This window comes from Sceloporus occidentalis, unplaced genomic scaffold (assembly GCF_023333645.1).
Source record: "Sceloporus occidentalis isolate IW3139 unplaced genomic scaffold, rSceOcc1.0.p SCAF_160, whole genome shotgun sequence".
NCBI classification, from domain to species: domain Eukaryota; kingdom Metazoa; phylum Chordata; class Lepidosauria; order Squamata; family Phrynosomatidae; genus Sceloporus; species Sceloporus occidentalis.
In genome coordinates this window covers 968,051-990,157 of record NW_028317140.1, presented here as the reverse complement: position 1 = coordinate 990,157, position 22,107 = coordinate 968,051, and the positions used below count along the sequence as shown (strand labels likewise).

Sequence of the window (22,107 nt, the reverse complement as noted above, 5' to 3'; positions counted from 1 at the left end):
GGGTAACCAAGGATAAATTCCAAACACATATTTAATGGTTTTAAGTTAATTCTTAGACCAGAGCGTCTCTCACAGGTAAATTAAAAAATTACAACGGTGTAAATATGAGTAGAAATCCTAATTTTAATGGGTAAAACCCACCGTTATGATTGGAGAATTCCAATCAAGAGGTGGAGGCTATGATAATAAGCTCTGTTTTTAAGCTTATGTCTTGGATAATTAAAAAAAGAAACGGACCTTAAAAAAAAATCGCACCCTGAAACAGACAGACCCGGACAGACTTATTCACCAAAGTTACCCCAGAGGATGGGAATCTTAAGATTCTGGCACCATATTTCACTCTTGGAGTTACTTTGAGTTCTAACCTATATAACTGGTAGAAAGTTATTTTCTTTTCCACTTAATTTTTTTGCCAATGAACCTGGATTAACTTCTACAAGTACCAGTTGGACAACAGCAACAAGTGGTGGTAATTATAATTGTTTTATTATTCTGAATAGAGATGAATTTTGTCTTCTTCGTATAGAATTCCCTGTTTCTGGGAAGTACTATATTGCATTATTGTATATGGCGGCTTGTGAGACTGCAGCTTATAACCCGTGATAATAACAATAATGAAAAGGTATTTTTACCTATAGATGAAGTTTGACATCATTTGCATCTATTAGGAATTTCACTAATACTCGTAGACATTATTAAATTAGTTTTTAATTTGTTATATTAATTGAACTAATATTAGAGAGATAGTGATATTTTTATTACTGCCCTGATTATTATCAATTTTTGGTTGCTGAGTGGACTGGAAATTAATTGTGTGTTAGACTCATATAGTACTAATTCATATTGATAACTATCGATAATATATTGTATTTGAATTGATTCAATTTTGACATGTTTTAAGAACTTTGTGTTTTATATTATGCACTGCGTGACCCATATATAGATTTTATAAATTGTATTCACAATAAATAAATATTTTTGATTGACTATCGTGGCGATATCTATCTAATTTGAATTATAATTTTCGGCGATCTGAAAGAATTTAGGATCGGAGATAAAATATAGGGTATCTCCTTAAATTCATATTGTGGATGTGGTACTACAATATTTGATAGCGTCGTTATTTTGTGTGTGTGACGAAATATTGGTTTTGCCTATTTTGTCTCATTAATATCCCTAACATAATTGGAGGCACTGCTGAGATATTTCACGTAAAATAATAGTTCCAATTCTTGATATACGGTAGTTTTCTGTTGTTTCACATAGTATATTTTTGGTACTGTGTATTGCATACTGATCAGTGCATAAAACATGTTTGTGTCCAGCAAATCGAGTGCTACTTCTGGTGAAGATGTTTTGCTGTCTAAAGCACAACTGCTGGTACATGTTAATAACATTAAACAGGATATTATGAGAGATTATCATAAAAATATGAAAATCAAAGAGAATTATGGAGAGCGGCTCCAATCCCTTAAGGGTGAAGTACAAATGACCCTAATAAATGAATGGTCTGAAGGATCACCCTTTGTCGGAAAATTGAATGCTATTGTTCAAACATCTGATTTGAAGGAGAGAGAAGGGTTAATCTTTTCATCCTGGCCCTATTTTCTTGTATTGGCTTCTCAGTTGTTGCGAGATCGTGAAACTAGAGAAAAAGAAGTGTCTAATCTCCAAAAAGAATTGCAAGTTCCCAAAGCAGCCCTGGATCAGTTAAATGATACCCAGGCGGAGTACAAACAGTTGAGACTAAAGTTTGATGATTTGACTGATAAGCATTTGGCACTTCATGGCCAGTACTTTGATGCTAAGAGCAGGGAAACGGATTGTCGCTATGATCTGGATAATTGTCATAGGGAGATACGAGAACTCCAAGTCCAATTGTCTAAACAGGATAGTGTGCAAATGCCTAAGCTATCTTTGTATGGTGAAGGTGATGAAGGGGTTAAAACCCACACCACCGTAACAGAGTCTACTGTTCTGAGTTTAAGTAAGCAATTACAAACTCTACAAGAACAGGTTAACCAGGTGGTTTCTGTCCAATCACAGCGGAATCAGAAGATTAAATGTTCTGATACACGCGATTCCTCTGACTCTGATGAGAATCAGGAGAGTGATAAAAGTGATAGTGAATCTTCCGTTTATTCAGAAGGTCATGTTTCAGGTGAACCCTCTGTGATGTTACAAGGTGCCAATACGGCCAGAACACACAGATCAGACGGGCGCTCCCGTAACTTTAAAGGAGCAGTAAAGGGTACTAAGAAATTACCCGTACCTGTCTATGATGCCCCTAAGGTAATTAAATTCCTTAAGGAGACTGTTGCTGAATTTTCTAGAAAAGGCACAGCTAATATTGCTGATCATTTAGAATCATTTGAAAGGGCAATGCAGTTTTTGGGGATGGATGATGATTCCAACAAGAAACACTATGTGTCGTGGACTTTTTCAAGTCATCACAGACATTACTTTGAAGGTTTACAAAGTATGCGAACCCTATCTTGGTCTAAAATGAAATATGAGATTAAGATTGAGTTTGGACAGTATAAAACTGTCTCCGCTGCTAAGAAGGCTGTGTATAATCTGAAATGTAGGCCTCACCAAAGTCCTAGAGAGTTTTTAACTGTTCTCAAGAACGCTTATTCTCTTACAGAACGTAAACCCAGATATGATTCTCGAGAATTCCGTGATCTTTTCTTCTATGCAATGCCTTCTCCAATTCGGACAAATCTTGCTAGAGATTATGATAGCGATTGCTCATTAGACTGGCTTGTTAATGAATGCATGACGCTGTATACAGTACTGCATGCCAATGATGATTTGCCTGATAAAAAGAGTCAGAAATTTCATGGACAAGAGGTGGCAGAAACCCAAGCCCATCTGGGATTAGAATCTCAGAAAAAGAGAAGCTATGCTGAGGTGGTTAAATCCCCAAAACCTCAGAAACAGGAATCGGCTACAGCCTCACCTGTTGTCAGGCCTAAAACTCCTAATGTGGAATCCCAGGATAACAAAGGACAAAGTCCTACTGCCAAAAAGAATCCACAGTGGAGGAAGGGTAATTCCCAGTGGAAGAAAAACCCTCAGGCAAGGAGGAAATTTTACAGGACTAATAGGGACAGATCCAGTCAGTCTGAGTCTGATAACTCCCAACAGCCTCAGCCAAATAACTCCAAACCTAATAGGCAGTACAGGAATGGGAAAAACAATTTACGTCATCATGTCAATCAAATGAGTGACCAAATCAAATTGTTAACGGAGCAAATGACTAAATTTAGTCAAACTATGGCTACAGTGACCACCAATCCTTTTTTAGGGGCAGGTCCTGCCACAATGCCAGCTCCCCCGCAATAGATCATAACGAAGTTAAAGCCGATGTGGCAATGCAGGGATGGTTATCAGATGATATAATTCCTAACCCTGTTTTACTTCCAGATCCTCATCATCTATCAAATGATTGTGTTAATAATGATGGTAAAACCTATGTGGTCCCTCCACTTTTGGCTAGGGGGGACGTGTCTGTAACTTTATCTTCTATATTGCAGCCAGACCAAATGAGTCCGCAAGCTAACTTGTCTTTAAAAGCACCTAGTTCCCAGGAGCCGACTCTGAAGGAGTTAACCGATGAGATGCCGACCGCTAGTAACAGCTTGAATGCTCAAGACATTCCTGAGAAAGAAGAACTAGTGGGTAAGGATGTGCACACATCAGTACAGGTTGGAACTACTGCCGTGACAGGTAACGTATGGAAGACAAGTGATATGCTGACACATTCTAAGTTCTTATGTGAACTAGAAGAATATGAAGGAAGATATTATGTCTCTGTAAATGTACAGGATTCATTACCACATCCCTTCATGGGGTTAATTGACACTGGGTCACAGGCAACTATATTGTCAAATGTGTACTTTCAGAAGGTAATGGATTTAGCAGCGGAAAAGCCAAAGCTAAGAGATTTTCCAAATACTCTGCTGAGTGTTGGAGGTAATTCCCTTCATGTCGTAGGTTCTACCTGGTTAAAGTTTACCATAGGTAATAAGACCTTGAGACACCCGGTAATAGTGGTAAATCTCCCCTATGACCGATTGATTTTGGGTATAGATCTACTCAGAAGACTTAATGTAATCATAGATTGTGTGAATGGGATTGTATGGTCACAAACCAAAGTACCCATTCCATATGATAAGTCTCATCAGCAATCCAGGCGTAATTGCCATGTGATTGAGGAAAGGCCGGACTCAATTGAAATTCATTTTAGGAATAGTCAGTCATCTGATGTTACTGTTTTGCAGGTTAACGATTTTATTTCCCCTGCAGATGATCATTCCATAAAAGTTCAACCGGAAAGGATCCGAAATGTATCTCTGGAAGGCGATATTTTAACCATTTCTCTTCACAGGGATTATGTGGAATCTGTGGAATCAGCAGGTCATGTTCAATTCCTTGATAAAATTGAAAGGGTTAATAACAATTTATTTTTTCCTGTTCAAGTGAATGATTTAGGGAGAAGTAAGAATGCCAAGTTGAACTTGGAGATCGAAAACAGCTATATCAACAAAAGTCTGTTAAAACAGATCGCTAATCCTAAAATGATCCGGTATCTTTCTCCCCAAGACAGGTGGATCCATAATCTGGACGGCGAATCGGATAGCCATAATATTATTGCAAAATGTTTGTTATCCATTTCTATCGGAAATAAGACAGCCAAACATTTGTTTCTGGTGTTGGACGAACCTCGTTACCAGATTTATGTAGGAAATGATGTCATACATCGCTTTGCTATCCATCTGGATCTGATTAATTCTAATCTTTGGACCAGGTTAAAAAGCGATCCTTGTGAATTTCAGGATGAAGATGAAGCACTGAAATCGGCACAGTTATTGCCATATGCAGTCAGTGTTCAAGTACCTGAAGATGTAACCATTCCACAAGGGAGTAGTAACTTTCTTCTACCCATACAGATTAAGAAAGGCCAGAGATTGAGAAATCTCAATGCATTTATCTGCTTATCCAACCGGATGCAACAGCTAGGTATCATGGTAACACCTACACCAATGGTAAATATTCATGGAAACCCTATTTATGTTGTTATAAACAACATTGCACCTCATAATATTACCTTATCCAAAGGTACTGTTGTAGGTTTGGCATTGGATTCAGAATATTATACTTTTGGATTTCAAAATCATGTAATAGGTCTCATTCCTGAAGAATACTTGACAGAAGAACAAATAGTGGAACAAACGTTTAATTCTATTCCAGAAGGTTTATTTACTATCCAATCTGTTTATCCTTTCAATATAGGTGAAGGTTCGTGCAGGATTGAAGAATCCTCCATCATCTTTGACCACCTAATTGATGAACAAGAATATCATGACCAAAAGAAAATTAATCCACCTGGAGAGGACCTAACCTCTAAACTTGAGGAATCCTTTGAAATAGGTCAACCTAAAGTTTTTCCTGGATTTCAGGAAAGGGTGGAAGAACAGATATCCATGGCTGATGCTTGCTCTAATGACAGTGAACGTCAACAGCTAAGGGAAATTCTAATGGAGTTCCAAGAGATCTTTGCCAAAGATTCTTATGATTGTGGTTTTACTAACCTTCATGTCGCTAGGATCCAGACTGATCCCGATCTACCACCCGTATGTATCAAGCAATATAGATTACCTTTAGCGTCCTATGATGCGCTACAGGATATCATTCGGAATTTAAAGGACCGTGGCATTATCTGTTCTGTGCACAGTTCGTATAATAACCCCATCCTAGGAATTCTGAAGCCTAATGGTCAATGGCGTTTGTGTGCTGATTTAAGACAGCTAAATAAACGTGTGTATATGTCTGGATGGCCTGTACCCTACATAGACCAATACTTGGTACAAATGCAAGGATCCAAAATATTTACGGCCGTAGATTGTGCCCAGGGATACTGGACTATTCCGGTACACAAGGAGGACCAATACAAGTTGGCCTTTACATTTGGAAAACAGCAGTATACTTGGACCCGGATGCCTTTTGGTTACATAAATTCTGGTCATGAATTTGCTGTATTCATGCATAAAGTTATGCCTGATGCATTTGAAAGGGGAACCTTGGCCTATGTGGATGATATTTTACTCAAAAGTACTTCTTTTGATAAATATATTCTGGAGATCCGATATGTTCTTACTCAATTAAGAGAGGCAGGAGTTAAACTCTCATTACAGAAAGCCCAATGGTGTCGTACCAAAGTCAACTTCCTTGGACACGAGGTAACTTCTGAAGGGTTAAGTCCACAGAAGAAGAAAGTTGAAGCCGTTCTGAATGCCAAAACTCCTACCAATGTCAAAGAATTAAGATCATTTCTAGGAATGATTAATTATTCCCGTAAGTTTATTGATAACTATGCAGAACTAACAAAACCTCTTTTACAGCTGCTTAAGAAAGACGTAAGATGGAACTGGCCCAGGACAAAGCCATGGATGAGCTGAGGAGAAAACTCACTCAGGCACCCTGTTTGGCATATCCGGAGGGAGGTAAGCCTTTCTATCTGGAAACAGGATTTACTAATTTAAGCATAAGTGCGGTTTTGTATCAAAAACAGGATAATCTGAACAAGGTCATCGCATATGCAAGCAAAACCTTGTCACCGGTTGAAGTGAAATTCAACAACTGTGAGAAAGCTTTATTGTCTACGGTATGGGCATTACAGAATTTTCGGAGCTATATCCACGGCGAGAAGATCATTGTAGAAACTGCTCACCAACCTCTACAATATTTGCAGAGCGACAGGATACGAGACGGTAATCTTTCTAACAGTAGAATTACTGCATGGACTTTATTCTTACAGGGATGGCCGTTAGAAGTCCGTTATAATCAAAATAAGAAGAACGTAGTTGCCCAGGGACTAGCAGATCTACATGATTGTGCTGCTCTACCTCTGGATGATAACTCTACCGGAGATGATTTCCTAGAGGAACAATTACTTTCTCCTTATAAAGCGTATGACGAGGAATATTGTCGACTACTATCATGTGTATACATAGATGGTTGTTCATATCATATCACCATTGATAATGAACGGAAATTGGTAGCAGGTATTGGAATCACCTGGACAGGTGATTATCCAAATATATCTGTAGGATACAGCATTGGTCCTAAAAGCAGTCAGATAGCTGAACTTTGTGCCGTATATAAGGCCATTCAAATGGCAATTGAATATGGTGTTAAAGAATTTGTTATCATAACCGATTCTAACTACGTGCGCAATAGCTTCGTCGAATATCTGCCTAGTTGGAAACGTAACCAAATGCTGAGAAGTAACAACAAACCTGTGAAGCATGGTAAGCTGTTTTGTAAGATTGATGAATTGGTAATCAAACATGATTTGACCATTTATTGGAAGAAAACCAAAGGTCATTCTAAGATACAAAGTATCGATAAAGAAGGTAATGATTTGGCTGATTCATTAGCAAAACAGGCAGCCATCAATGGAGAACTTTTTAACATTGATGATCTTATTGGATCAATTCAAATTGAAGCCATAACTAGACAGCAAGCTAGAAATGAAGTGGACCTTAATATTGCACAATGGAGTCAAGAATTTCCCAATGAGGATCTGATCACTAGTCAAAAGAACGATCCCGTTATTGGTCGATTTTATGAGTATATAAAAGATCCTATTGCCAATCCTATCACTGATGATGATTGTAAGGATAATGAAGACTTGCGAATCTTAATGAGATATAAAGTCCAATTCAATTTGATGGATGGATTGCTGATCAGAACATCCAAACATGGCATACAACAATGGGTAGTTCCTACCACCTTTAGAGGTTTAATGTTGCAACACGCACATGATGCACCTACATCTGGTCATCGTGGGGATAAGATCACCTACGAAATATTGCGTGATTATGCCTATTGGCCACATATGCTAAGAGATGTGCAAACTTATTGTCGAGGATGTTTGATTTGTCCGCAATTCCAACCTCATGCTCCAACTCATCGTGCACCACTTCAGAAACGAGGAATGTCTCTACCTTGGTCTGACATACAAATCGATTTCATTGGACCTGTAACTAGATCCTCAAGAGGTAACAAGTATATGTTAACTGTTACATGTATGTTTACCAAATGGGTAGAATGTATCCCATGCAGAGAGAACACTAGTTCTATGTGTGCAGCATTACTAATCAATCATGTATTTTCCAGATTTGGCCTTCCTCAGAGAATCGAGTCAGATCGTGGAAGTCATTTCACAAGCGAAGTGATGACAAAAATGTGGAAAATCCTAGGTGTGAAACGCAAGTTACATATCGCCTACCGTGCAGCTTCTAGCGGAGGGGTAGAGCGTTATAACCAGTCCATAGTAAATATACTCAAAAAGTATGTGAAAGAATCTGGCAAGGACTGGGATGTTAAATTGCCTTTAGTTCTAATGGCTATTAGAGCTACACCTAGTACCGCCACTAAGATGTCACCTTTTGAATTGATGACAGGCAGGAAGATGGTTTTACCACAACATTTGCTATATCGCACATCTGATCATAATTTGATCAACGCTGCAACAACCCATCAGTATGTTGAAAATCTACGTAAACATCTTCAATATGCATTTGCTTTTGCACAAAAGAATCTAGGAAAAGCAGCAATCAGTGCTAAAACCTACTATGATCTGAAGACTACTAAGAAAGAATATGAAATCTCCGACCAAGTTTATCTGTATAACTTTGCACGAAACCAAGTAAAGGAAAAGAAGTTTCTACCTTCTTGGAAGGGTCCATATGTCATAATTGACAAGATTTCACCAGTAGCTTATAAGATCAAGATTCCTAAAGATGGTGATTTTGTTGAAAAATGGGTTCATATTAACCAATTGCGTTCTTGTCATCCCAGATCTCAGTTAAGAATTATAGATAATGATTCTGAGTTAGAAGACTGAACATCGGTGTGGAGTCAGAAGATCCAAGTCAACAATGTGGTATCGTATACAACTTGACATGTGGTTATGTTATGTGATAATGTATATCCATAAAGTTGATTTCCATACCATCCAGCAACTATATCAATATCGATAGGTAGATTGGATAGCTATGTTTTAATGTCAAGTAATATTACAAGTACGTATTCTCATACTATTCTTCTTTTTGAAGATTAAGACAAGGATTCGAGTTCTGAAAGATGTCCAAGAAGGATGTGACGATCGTCTGGATCGTATTACTCCTGTGTCACGAGATGCGGATGGAACCGATCGCAGAGCCTGGACCATCTTCTGGCATTATGATCCAAGAAGCTCCTGGATTTATCCTTACAGAAAAGAGGATCCTAACACAACGTGTGTTTGTCAGCTTAGACCCGAAGATCTCCATCGAAAAACAGTACAATGTTTCGTCAATGCAGCTCCCTGAATTAAAGGCCTGGTACCAGATGCATCTTGAAAGAGCACAAAGACGCGTTCAAGAAATTTTGGAACAAGCCAGGAAGCCGTTTGTATCGAGCTCCATTACAATGAATCATCGAGCTAAAAGATTCCTTGTTGCCTTAATTGTTGCCTTGGTATGTACAGCCATAGGTGCAGTCGTTGCAACCGGTATGTCTGCCGCAAACTCTGTTTCTGTTCAAACTTTGGAGAACGAAATTCGAGGCTTAAAAGGAGAAATCAATGCTATTCATCGGGAAATGGAACGACAAAGAGAGTATCTAGTAGACTTAATGGTTATGGTAAATGATACCATTGTAACCACAAACATGCATTCCAAATTAATCTCTCACTCCATTAATCTGCACCAAAGTCATGAACAATTCAAACGTGAACTTTTGTTTGTGCACGACCCGATACTATTCCACACATTTTCATTTTTGGACGAAGTGCAATCTGGAATGACTGATTTAACCAGAGGACACATTCCTTTAGATTTTGTTTCAGAGACATCGTTCGTAAAATGATTACTAAAGTGGATATCGATATAGAAAGTTTTCATTAATGACTTCTCTTTCAGGAGCAAAAGTGTTCCAACCCGTGCATTATACCCCTGCATGTCCCATGTCGGACAACATGATTTGAAGTTGTTAATATACTATCTGATGTTTGTTTAGATCATTCTAAAGCAAACTGGACTTTGCTTTGTCATAATCTAAAGGGGGGATTATGTCAGATATTTTATGATAGAAAACATGTATTCCACATATTCTGTATTTTACATGAAAACAAAATGGAGTCAGATCCATTTTATTTTACTTAATCATGTAGTGATGATTTCTTTTTGTCCTTGTTCCCTCTATAATAGAGAACAAAGAAGTATTCATGTATAGAGATGTTTCAGTATGTATGATACAATTAATGTTATCTTCCATGAGAAAGTTAAGGAGTAGACGCTGCATATCTTTAGAAATGTAACTTGGAATGGGGGATACATGGTAAGACTACCAAGGCCTGAGTTACTATCTAGGAGGTAACACCTGGCGATTAGGGTAACCAAGGATAAATTCCAAACACATATTTAATGGTTTTAAGTTAATTCTTAGACCAGAGCGTCTCTCACAGGTAAATTAAAAAATTACAACGGTGTAAATATGAGTAGAAATCCTAATTTTAATGGGTAAAACCCACCGTTATGATTGGAGAATTCCAATCAAGAGGTGGAGGCTATGATAATAAGCTCTGTTTTTAAGCTTATGTCTTGGATAATTAAAAAAAGAAACGGACCTTAAAAAAAAAAATCGCACCCTGAAACAGACAGACCCGGACGGACTTATTCACCAAAGTTACCCCAGAGGATGGGAATCTTAAGATTCTGGCACCATATTTCACTCTTGGAGTTACTTTGAGTTCTAACCTATATAACTGGTAGAAAGTTATTTTCTTTTCCACTTAATTTTTTTGCCAATGAACCTGGATTAACTTCTACAAGTACCAGTTGGACAACAGCAACAAGTGGTGGTAATTATAATTGTTTTATTATTCTGAATAGAGATGAATTTTGTCTTCTTCGTATAGAATTCCCTGTTTCTGGGAAGTACTATATTGCATTATTGTATATGGCGGCTTGTGAGACTGCAGCTTATAACCCGTGATAATAACAATAATGAAAAGGTATTTTTACCTATAGATGAAGTTTGACATCATTTGCATCTATTAGGAATTTCACTAATACTCGTAGACATTATTAAATTAGTTTTTAATTTGTTATATTAATTGAACTAATATTAGAGAGATAGTGATATTTTTATTACTGCCCTGATTATTATCAATTTTTGGTTGCTGAGTGGACTGGAAATTAATTGTGTGTTAGACTCATATAGTACTAATTCATATTGATAACTATCGATAATATATTGTATTTGAATTGATTCAATTTTGACATGTTTTAAGAACTTTGTGTTTTATATTATGCACTGCGTGACCCATATATAGATTTTATAAATTGTATTCACAATAAATAAATATTTTTGATTGACTATCGTGGCGATATCTATCTAATTTGAATTATAATTTTCGGCGATCTGAAAGAATTTAGGATCGGAGATAAAATATAGGGTATCTCCTTAAATTCATATTGTGGATGTGGTCCTACAATATTTGATAGCGTCGTTATTTTGTGTGTGTGACGAAATATTGGTTTTGCCTATTTTGTCTCATTAATATCCCTAACAGTCCGAACCGAAATTCGTTGCCAGAAAACTAAATGAAAAAATTGTCCAAATTGTTTTTGGTCCATTTGCACAAATCTACTGCTTCCCAGGGAGTTATCTGATCTCCCGATCTGGCCCAACGAGAAGTGGTCCCCTGGGCAGCCTGATCGGCTTATAGGGTGATCTGGCCCCCAGTTCTGTGGAAGAGGGGCTGCCGCTCCCTGGAACTGCTACCCGTGGCCAACTCAACCTAGGTAAGAGAATACACCGCTGGGGGTGCAACTTCTCCCGGAGATGGAGGACGGGGGTCAGCAGGTGCCCCACCTCGTGGTCAGCGAGTCTCCATGAGACCCTTCTAGAACGTTCTGCCTGATAATACAAGAGCGTCGGAGGCATGACGTGTGCAACATTTACAACATTCCGACAATTAAAGAGAATACAGCCGGAAGGTATGTGGTATGCCACTCTGAGCCCCCCCAGATTTGCCCCCCGTGCTCCCACTAGGGAGTGTCTAGTGGGTGAACGTTTTTGCGATGCATGTAGATAAACCTCTGCTGGTGGACGGCACTTTCACTGGAGCTTCTATGGCCGAGCACCGGAAGGTCATGTGACGATCATAGAAGCCCCAGTGGAAGTTCCGGCAGCAGCAGAGGATGTCCCCAGACGCCCAACGGCTGCCAAAAAGGAATATCCAGGTCCCCTGTAGTGGTGCGTGGGGATGCTCCTCTCTGGCAGTCGGTGGACGTCTGCGCGACAACCTCCGCTGCTGCCGGTTCTTCCGCCGGGGCTTTTATGGTGGAGCGCCAGCGTGACGTTACCTTCCAGAGCTCCATCATAGAAGCCCCAGCGGAAGGGATACACGTTATATATTATATGTTATCGCAATGGCGGGGATGGGATACCTATGAACTGCATTAACTGGCTGCATTAACTCACTTTCCATCGAAAGACACGTGACTGAATAACTTACAGGGGGTGGGAGGGGGCGCCCTTGCGGCTTCCGTCTCCCGCAGGCAGCCTGTCCATGTACCTGTATGGATAAGGCAGCCACAGTCATTTAGTGGATACAGCCCGCATACTCCGGGGCATAGGCTGTAACATATGACATTGATGCTTGAAAAAAAAAGGTCTTTTTTCAATTTTCATCAATTTTTTTAAAATTAGATGACAATTGTCCTGAAAAAAAATATGATATATATGAAACTTGCATGGGTTCACTAAATGAAGAGAATTACAGCTAAACACGAGCTCCGCCAAAGTGTCAAAACATCCTCGGTCACGAAAGGTAACAAAAAAAACCAGTCTGGTGCTTAAAGGGTTAATTGTCTTTTATTACGTTAAACAGTGTTTATTCTTCTGTCCAAATATCCTCAACATTGTCATCTATTAACAAGTCACAAGTATTTCTATGAAGCATGCGCAACGTCAAAAGAAGCCCTTACTTCTTATGACTGCAGAAAGTCTCTTTGGAAGAAACCACTTCGTGTTAGGAGGCGGGGTTGTGGAATAAAACACTGTCATTTGTGAAAGCGGCAGCTGTATTGGTATTTGGAAGCAGGACAGAACACCCCCATGGCCTTTGCACTGTGGTACAGCCTGCCCTGACTGTGATGTCATAGTGCTGTGACATCACAATGCTGTGATGTTCTGTAAAAGCGCATCCAGACACTCTGGTTGTTTCAGATTGTGAGCAGTAGCAGTACTGAGCATAACAGTTACCTGTCCACGACAGGGAGCGAAACGGAGCTTTCAATTGACTTTAAAAAGACAAAATAGGCAGAGATTAAAAGGCCTTCATTCGTGTGCACGCAATAGCCGGCACATAGGTGCGAGTCTCTGCACCTGAACATCTTTGACTGACCCCCGACAGGTACACGTTTCAGCCGTCATGGAGCGCACTTGCTCCGGCACTCCTAGCCCTGGCACAAGCAGCAGAATAACATTCACGCTGTTTGTGTTTGGCTGGGCGCTCTTATGCGGCGGATCTCTACTTTCTGTCTATGGGTTCGCGACATGCCAGTCCGACAGCTGTATCACCTACAAGGCGACGGGCCCGGTACTTGCCGGGATAGGGCTGGCATATTTAATGATGGCAGAGTTTACTGCCCAACGAGAGAGGAGAAGGAGGGAATTAGAAGGAGACCCGACGGATCCAGATAGCAGCTTCCTCTGCGGGAAAAGCCGGCAGTTTGTGCAGTTCGTAATACTCGGGATCCTGTTACTGGCTTGCGGGGTACTGATTAGTATCCCAGGACTTGTGTTTCCAGCCTGCAAGCCGGTATCCAACACAGACAAACCCCCTAAAGTCTGTGAAACTCCCTTACTGCAGACAATCGTAATCATACTAATCGTCTTGTGTTACTGCCTGGCTATCTGTCTGAGTAAAAACCGTCGGGACGGCGACTCTGAGGAGGACCCAGAAGCCTGCAGATATCAGCCGCTTCCTGTAAGTGTGGGTGACGAAGTCTTCACGGTCCCGTCAGCCCCACCTCCACCTTTTGGAGGAGGAGATGATTGGCCAATGAGCAGGGACCCTCCTTCCTACGACAGCGTCCTGTTTGAAAGGGGCGACCGTGATTCCGGCGGAAGCGACGGGGAAGACATACACACCGTTCCATGGCGATGGGGGCCGAGAATAGAATACATCAACGAGCCTATCCCTTCGGAGCCACCTCCAAGATATGAGGACATATGCCCTTCTCAGCCGGATCCTGAAGAGAGCTCATCATCATCATCATCGTATTACTCGTTTTCCCAATCATCGGAGTCGAGTGACTATGAGCTCGCACCAGGACCCTAAACGTTGAAAGACTGAACTATTGGGGGGGTTTTTTTTCTAACATTTCGACTCAGTACAGAGTTTGAGCCGGAAGCGTCACCCAAAACATCACATCTGACAATATCCAGGTCTGCAGATAAAGGACTGAAATCAGACCGGGTTTTTGGTCAGTGCCGGCACCGTACATGACGCCTGTTGAAATGTTTTTTTCCCCCCCGTGAGACTTCCACCTTAAATAACGGATAAATAAAATGACATCTTTTCATGGTTGCCCCTCAAACAGTATCTGTGTGCGTTTGTGTGTGTGTTGGATATACCGCGTGTACGAGGTCACATTATCGTATGGAATCTATAACATAAATCTCTTACATGTGAGATCAATGTGTTTATATACATATACTCCATACACTCTGCTGGATCCACTCTGCTGTCCATCACCTTAAAGGGGGAGTCCTGCCCTAAGTCAGCACCGTGTTCTTTATCCCTGGAGCCAGGTTACCGGCTCTAGGCAAGATATTTCCATTCAAATACAGTTGGGTGCGTGATCCCTAATCACACCAGGCGCTGATGATTTGAGTCAGTCTTTGTCTGACTCATCAGAATGTTTTTTATAATTTATTTTTTTAAATGTTGCTTTTATCATACAGAGTGCACTATTATTATATTTATTATATTATTATTAATTATTATTATTATTATTATTTTTTTTAATGCCATTTATTCTATATAACCCATTGGGGTGAGGGTTAGTTACGTTCATATTTACTTCTGTCGTTGCACCACCAATATCTGTCTTTTTATCTTGTTGAAGTGTGGGAACGTGGGATTCCCACAGAGTGTTGTAGCGCATGTACACTTTTACCTATTGTTTTCTCAATTTTGAATGTTCCTGTTATGTTTGTAGAATCTGCAAACAAATCTCTAGATTGCCATGATGGATAAAAGCTCCTAATGATAGTAATTGCCGCTACGTTCCTTTGCTGTAAGATTATTCCTCCCTATTAAGTTATCGCTCCCTTATAAGTGGCTGGTTGTTGTTGATTGGTTCGTGCAGCCGCTGTAAGGATGGTAGGAGGAGAAGGGATCTTCATGATGGGTATTATATATTAATATGATGGGTATCGGATATATTAATCTTTGTCACTTTTTGCCACAGATCTCATCCTCAATCACATAAAAAATCCCTTTAAACTAAAAATGTCCAAAAGAGATATATTTTTTGATTTATATCCAAAATATATATAAAATGATTCATTGTGTTAATAAAAGAAGTTCCATAAAACATCATCAGTTCCCCTTAATGAAAGTGTACAGAACAAAAGACCAACGAGGGGTACGCGTGTTCCAGGGTGCACTCCCCCCGAGGAGCCTACAAAGGACTCGTGACCCCGTGGGCGATCGCAAGCTATTCTATTATTTATATATATATGTATACTAGGGCTGCAACTAACGATTACTTTCATAATCTATTCGTTGGCCGATTATTTTTTCGGATAAAAAAAAAAAATGCACATTTTTCATTTACGTATAATTTAAATTAAGATTTGTCATTAACACTTTCATCTCTTTATCACACTGGCATTTCTCTATCCGCCTTCTTATTTTACTGACATAATAATTAAAGCTATATTTTACAGGTACAAGAACCCAAAACACATTATTTCTCAAACTAAGCTTTACCAAAATACCAAAAAAAGTTTTACTAGTAAATATTAATTCATGTAAACTATTTTTTCATATTTAATAAAAACTATTATGGAGAAAAATGCCTCTTGTTTATATTTTCTTTTATTTGCCAACCTGACGCCAGTTATGCAATCTCACCCCCAGCTTGCCACTCTGCCTCAGAAATGCCTTATACCCCCCTATATGCCACTCTGTCCCCTGATATCCCTTATACCTCCTATATGCCACTCTATCCCCTGATATCCCTTATACCTCCTATATGCCACTCTCCCGCCCTGATATCCCTTATACCTCTTATATGCCACTCTCCCGCCCTGATATCCCTTATACCTCCTATATGCCACTCTCCCGCCCTGATATCCCTTATACCCCCCTATATGCCACTCTCCCTCCCTGATATCCCTTATACCCCCCTATATGCCACTCTATCCCCTGATATCCCTTATAGCCCCCTATATGCCACTCTATCCCCTGATATTCCTTATACCTCCTATATGCCACTCTCCCGCCCTGATATCCCTTATACCTCCTATATGCCACTCTCCCGCCCTGATATCCCTTATACCCCCCTATATGCCACTCTGTCCCCTGATATCCCTTATACCCCCCTATATGCCACTCTATCCCCTGATGTGCCTTTTACCCCTTATATGCCACTGTGTCTCCTGATATGCCTTTAACCCCCTATATGCCATTGTGCCCCTAGATATGCCTTATACCCCTGATATGCCACTGTGCCCCCTGATATGCCTTATACCCCCGATATGCCAGTGTGCCCCTGATATGCCTTATACCCCCGATATGCCACTGTGCCCCCTGATATGCCTTATACCCCCGATATGCCACTGTGCTCCCTGAGATGCTTTATACCCCCTGACATAAGAAAAACTGACAGCGCTAAAATAGGTATAAAAATATGCTTTCATTAATATAGACAAAAAAAGAATAGATAATACACAATAAAATATAAATATATATATATAAATATATGGTCAATGGAAGGTCACGTGACGCCGGCGTTCAGTAACAGAAGCCCCAGCGGAAGTGGAAGGGAGAAGCAAAGTGGAGGGGAGGGGAGAAGCAGAGGATGTCTCCGCGCATGGCACGGACCCTCACCGGCTGACAGAAAGGAGAATCCAGGTCTCCAGCAGCGCTGCGGGGGATCTGGATTCTAGAATTATAACCCGATCTCTATTTGAGGCCGGATTATAGAGGAGGGGAGTTTCTCAAAAAAAAAACAAAGTGTATATTCCTACCGAACTGCATCCAGAGACGGGCGGCTTCTTGCACGGTGTTGATGTTTTATTATTCTCTGCCAGTCAGGAAGGCTCAGCTCAAAAACAACCGGGATGTCGCTGCCGGCCGGCCGGCGTCCTCCTTTTATACAAAACAAAAAATGACCCTTCAAACAGCTGATGTTGAGCCGGATATCCGGTGCGGACTTTCTATCGGAAAATAAGAATAGAGCTATTAGTATAAGAGTTTACCTGATCAAGGGACTACTGCATCAATATTAAACCAAATATAGAAAAAATATTTATTAAAGAATAACTGGATTCTAATACAAACGTAATAATTCCCTGAAACCAATATATATATTTATTATACACACATATATACATATATATAATATATCACACACACATATATATATAATATATCACACACACATATATATATATATCACACACACATATATATATATATATATATAATATATCACAGACACACATATATATATATATATAATATATCACACACACATATATATATATATATATATATATATATATATATATATCACACACACACATATATATTTATATATTATATCACACACACACACACACATATATATATATATAATATATCACACACACACATATATATATATATACATATATATCACACACACACATATATATATATCACACACACACATATATATATAATATATCACACACACACATATATATATATATATCACACACACACACATATATATATATATATATATAATATATCACACACACACATATATATATATATATACATATATATATCACACACACACATATATATATATATAATATATCACACACACACACACATAAATATATATATAATATATCACACACACACATATATATATAATATATCACACACACACATATATATATAATATATCACACACACACATATATATATATATATATGTGGAATTAAGTCCAATAAGTCTTCTGCCTGATGGAAGTGAACCCCGGGGAGGAATAACACCAGATCTGCTAGGAATGGCCAGCGATGTCAGTGTCTTCTTTAATTATAAACAGAAATAGACGCCTGTGCCCCTTATAATAAGTGAAAATAATATATAAAATATTATATAACCTTAAATGGATCCTCCAGTTGGTATTAAAAAGATCCAGGTATAATCATAAAAAATAGTAAATAAATATTGTGTAGAATGAAATATAACTTAATGGTAGAGGAAGAATACTAAGGACGCCCCTTACAATATTAAGGGCATCGATACGCCCAATAAAAGGTAGAAGGGGCCCTCAGCATCAGCCAAGACCCCCTCTACAGCGTCCCCCACTCAGCTGCAACGAAATCGGGAATGGCTGAGTCGGCGTCTTTCCGTAATAATGAAAGAATTGCCCTGAAGATAAGAGGGTCCCTCGCAGTCAGGCGGACCTGCGGTGCTGGGGTCTTCCAGAGATGGTAGACGTCACCTGTGGAGCTGGAGCCAGTAGGCTTCTTCCTGCACCTTACTGAGAAGGTAGAGATGGTAGATCAGTGGAACGAAGTTCCAGCAGAAGTGGTAGAGGTTAATACAGTAAGGGGATGGAAACATGCATTGGATATGACTATGAACGGGAACTAATCAGGAAAACAGGCAGAGCAGACGCCCGATTGGTTCTTATCTGCTCCCAAATACTACGTTTCCATCTCCATTGCTCCAAAACCACCCGGACCGTCGCCTGTCGGCTTCTCCTTGTGAGCGGCGATCGATATACTGTCACGGCATAAGATGTCCGGATGCTGAAGTCCTTTCTAGACACAAGAATTACCCGAAAATGTAAGGGGGGGCATTCAGCCGGCTTGGTGCCGATTTACACAAAATCAACTTGGAGGGCAGGAGACGTACTGGACTCCAACCGCCCCTCCCCCCAAAAGATACAAAATAACACTTATAGTAACGCTTATCACGCAATATAACAATGTAACAAAATTACTTCCCAGATCTGGATACTTCTGTAAGTAACGTTCCGGTTGCCGTCTCCTGCAGACTGGGAATCCCTTTTGGCCGCGCCGTCTCTATGATGCCTCCTCAGCTGGGAGACGGAACATGTTCTGGTCTCTGAGCCGGACTTCCCTGCGCTCCGGCCGCGGAAAATCGGCCATCTCTGCCGTATCCTCTTCGCTTTCAAAACCGACTGCAGGAGGCAAACTGGGAAAATAATTATTATTGGAGCTTTCTAATGTTCAGAGTTTCAATACTTTTATTAAACGAAAATAAAAATGAGTTGTTTCTCGATTTGTCTCTCTTTATACTTTTTTCTCAGATGTAATTGTTGAATTTATTCCTGTTTACCCCTAATAAAAATAAGCGTGGGGTAAAACGGCATTCTCTGACCTTTTTAATTTCCCGCATGGCATTATAATTATGTTAATGATATAGCGCCATCATAGTCAATAAGGTTGTAAAAATGGTAAATACCGAGGTTGGCGTCCCCTACCTGCCACAACTACCCACATCACTTATCTGCCCAACCAGCCCATTTATACCATTTCTACACCTCGCCCTGCCAACAGCCTCTATTACACCTGGACTGCAGTTATATGATATTTACTGGGGCAATAAGACATAAAAACGCACCTTTCTTCAGTCCTGCACCGCTTTGTACAGTTTTGCAGTTAAATTTATAACAAAAGGGTGTTTTACCCCATAAAGACTCAATCATGTTTAACCAATATTCCTCTTTTTGTGTGTTTGTGTACCTGCCAAAGACTCAATTATTTCCAAGTTTAATATTCAACCATTTTCATGTTATTAAATAGGATTTATTAGCACCAAAATATAAAGAGTAAAACGCGGCCAGAATACGTCAATAAGGCTGCTTAGCATTAAAGAAAAGTGGCTTTTATCTCATGTGGTTCTATGGGCTGATTATTTACGGCAGTGGAACTAAAGCCTTAATATCTAAAAGTCCAATTCCTCATTTACTGAAAGTCCCTGTAAGACATCGTCTGGTTCCCCGCAGGCCGTATGATACGGAGTCCGGGGGCTTCTAAAGGACATTGTCTGAAATAACAGAGACAGAACTCAGACAAACGGCGAATATGCAGCTGCCCGGCATATAAAGAAACCCCAAAAACAAACTTTTACTGTAATAATAGTGAAGGATTTTTAACACCACGACGAACAGGAGATTAAAAGAAGTTAGGGCTCAAAATTGGGACGGCACGAAAAGAGGCAAATCGGTAAAAATAATAGAAAGTAAGAGGATTTATGGGTTTTTCATGCGGGGAAACATTTATATGCAGCATTTAAATTCACCAAACATTAACACCCCGGTCATTTTATATGATGGATACAAAAATGCCCCATCAATAAATTAGAAGAAATCCACCAGAGTATTTACATCCATAAAGCAGAAGCACGGAACCCTCACTATGCGGGTGAGTGAATTGTGACATCATACATGTCTGTGACATCACAACACTGTAAAGCCGGAGCGCGCTCCTCTGCTTGCTCAGTGTAGTTGGGCGCTCGCACTTGTAAGCAGCTATTCATAGCGGACTTGAAGTGTTGTTACCAACGGCATCAGAGATTGAGGAGATTTAAAAGTAGAACCTTTTAAAAAGGAGAGCTATGGGGGACTGCTGTCTACTCCATGGACTGAGGTGGATTGTAAGGAGATGCTGCCCCAGAAAAGTGAGGACGTTTTTCAAAAGAGTCAAAACAGCTTTCACCAAAACCGCTAAAAAGACTGAGGGTCAGAACAAGGAGCACTTGGCCAGTACAGACCCGGTCAACAAAAGGAAGAAAGAGAGTAGCAGTAACAAGGAAGAAAGAGGAAAAGCGGGGAAGAGGACCAAGCGTACTGCTAATGAGAGGGAGGAGAGCAGCCTGTGCCTGAGGGCAAAGCAGACAACAAGATGCCCAAGAACCAGCACAGGTTTCTCCGAACCGTGTAGCTCCAACGAGAAAAACATCCAGGCTCTGGGGCAGCAGGAGAAAGAAGGAGCGGAGGAACATCTGGAGGAGCGCACAAGGGGAAAGGTTCCCGTTAAAAGACGCAGAAGTGAGGTAGAAAGTGGTGTTATTGCGAAAAATCATCGGAGCCTCCTCCCCATGACGCCCTCCGGCTTCATCTTCCATTCAGTGCTGGGACAAGGGTCATTCGGAAAAGTCATGTTGGCTTCTGTACCTAGAAGAGACTCTATGGTAGCGGTCAAAATCATCCGCAAGAAAGCCGCTAAGCCCCCGTCCCTACTGAAGGAGAGGAGGATCCTGGAGATGGCTCGGGACAGCCCGTTCCTGTGCCATGGATATGCAGGCTTCCAAACACAGACCTGCGCCTTATTCACGATGGAGTATATGGCTGGTGGGAGCCTCCGGTCGTATATGAAGAGGGTGGGCTGCCTCCCCGAGACCACAGCTGCATTTTATTCGGCTGAATTAATCTGCGGCATCCAGTTCCTCCACGCTCGGGGAGTTATACATCGGGACCTGAAGCCGGCAAACATCTTGCTTGACGGAGAGGGCCACGCCAAGATCTGCGATTTCGGTATTGTCGCAGAAGGCATTCTTGGAGCAGCAGAGACAACAGGACGCTGCGGAACATTCATGTACATGGCCCCCGAAATACATCTAAACCAAGCATACGGTGTTGCCGTGGACTGGTGGTCCTTCGGGGTGATTCTATTCCACATGCTTAACGGAAGGTTACCGTTCTATCGCGGTAACTGCAAGAAGGCAGCGTTGGATTCCATTGTAAATGAAAGCCCTCGGTACGTCAAAGACATCT

The 22,107-nt window shown here is 40.4% G+C and overlaps 1 protein-coding gene across 1 annotated transcript; it reads left to right on the top strand.

Annotated features, from left to right (window-relative positions):
• The first annotated feature begins 13,495 nt into the window (after positions 1–13,495).
• Positions 13,496–14,407, top strand: LOC149279831 (transmembrane protein 171-like). Its single transcript, XM_089500827.1, has one exon. It carries the CDS (start codon positions 13,496–13,498, stop codon positions 14,405–14,407), a length of 912 nt encoding a protein of 303 aa, XP_089356953.1.
• The last annotated feature ends 7,700 nt before the right edge of the window (positions 14,408–22,107 follow it).

What these genes read in the sequence shown, in the direction of transcription:
- LOC149279831 (XM_089500827.1), top strand. Translation starts at nt 13,496, where the DNA reads ATGGAGCGCACTTGCTCCGGCACTCCTAGCCCTGGCACAAGCAGCAGA.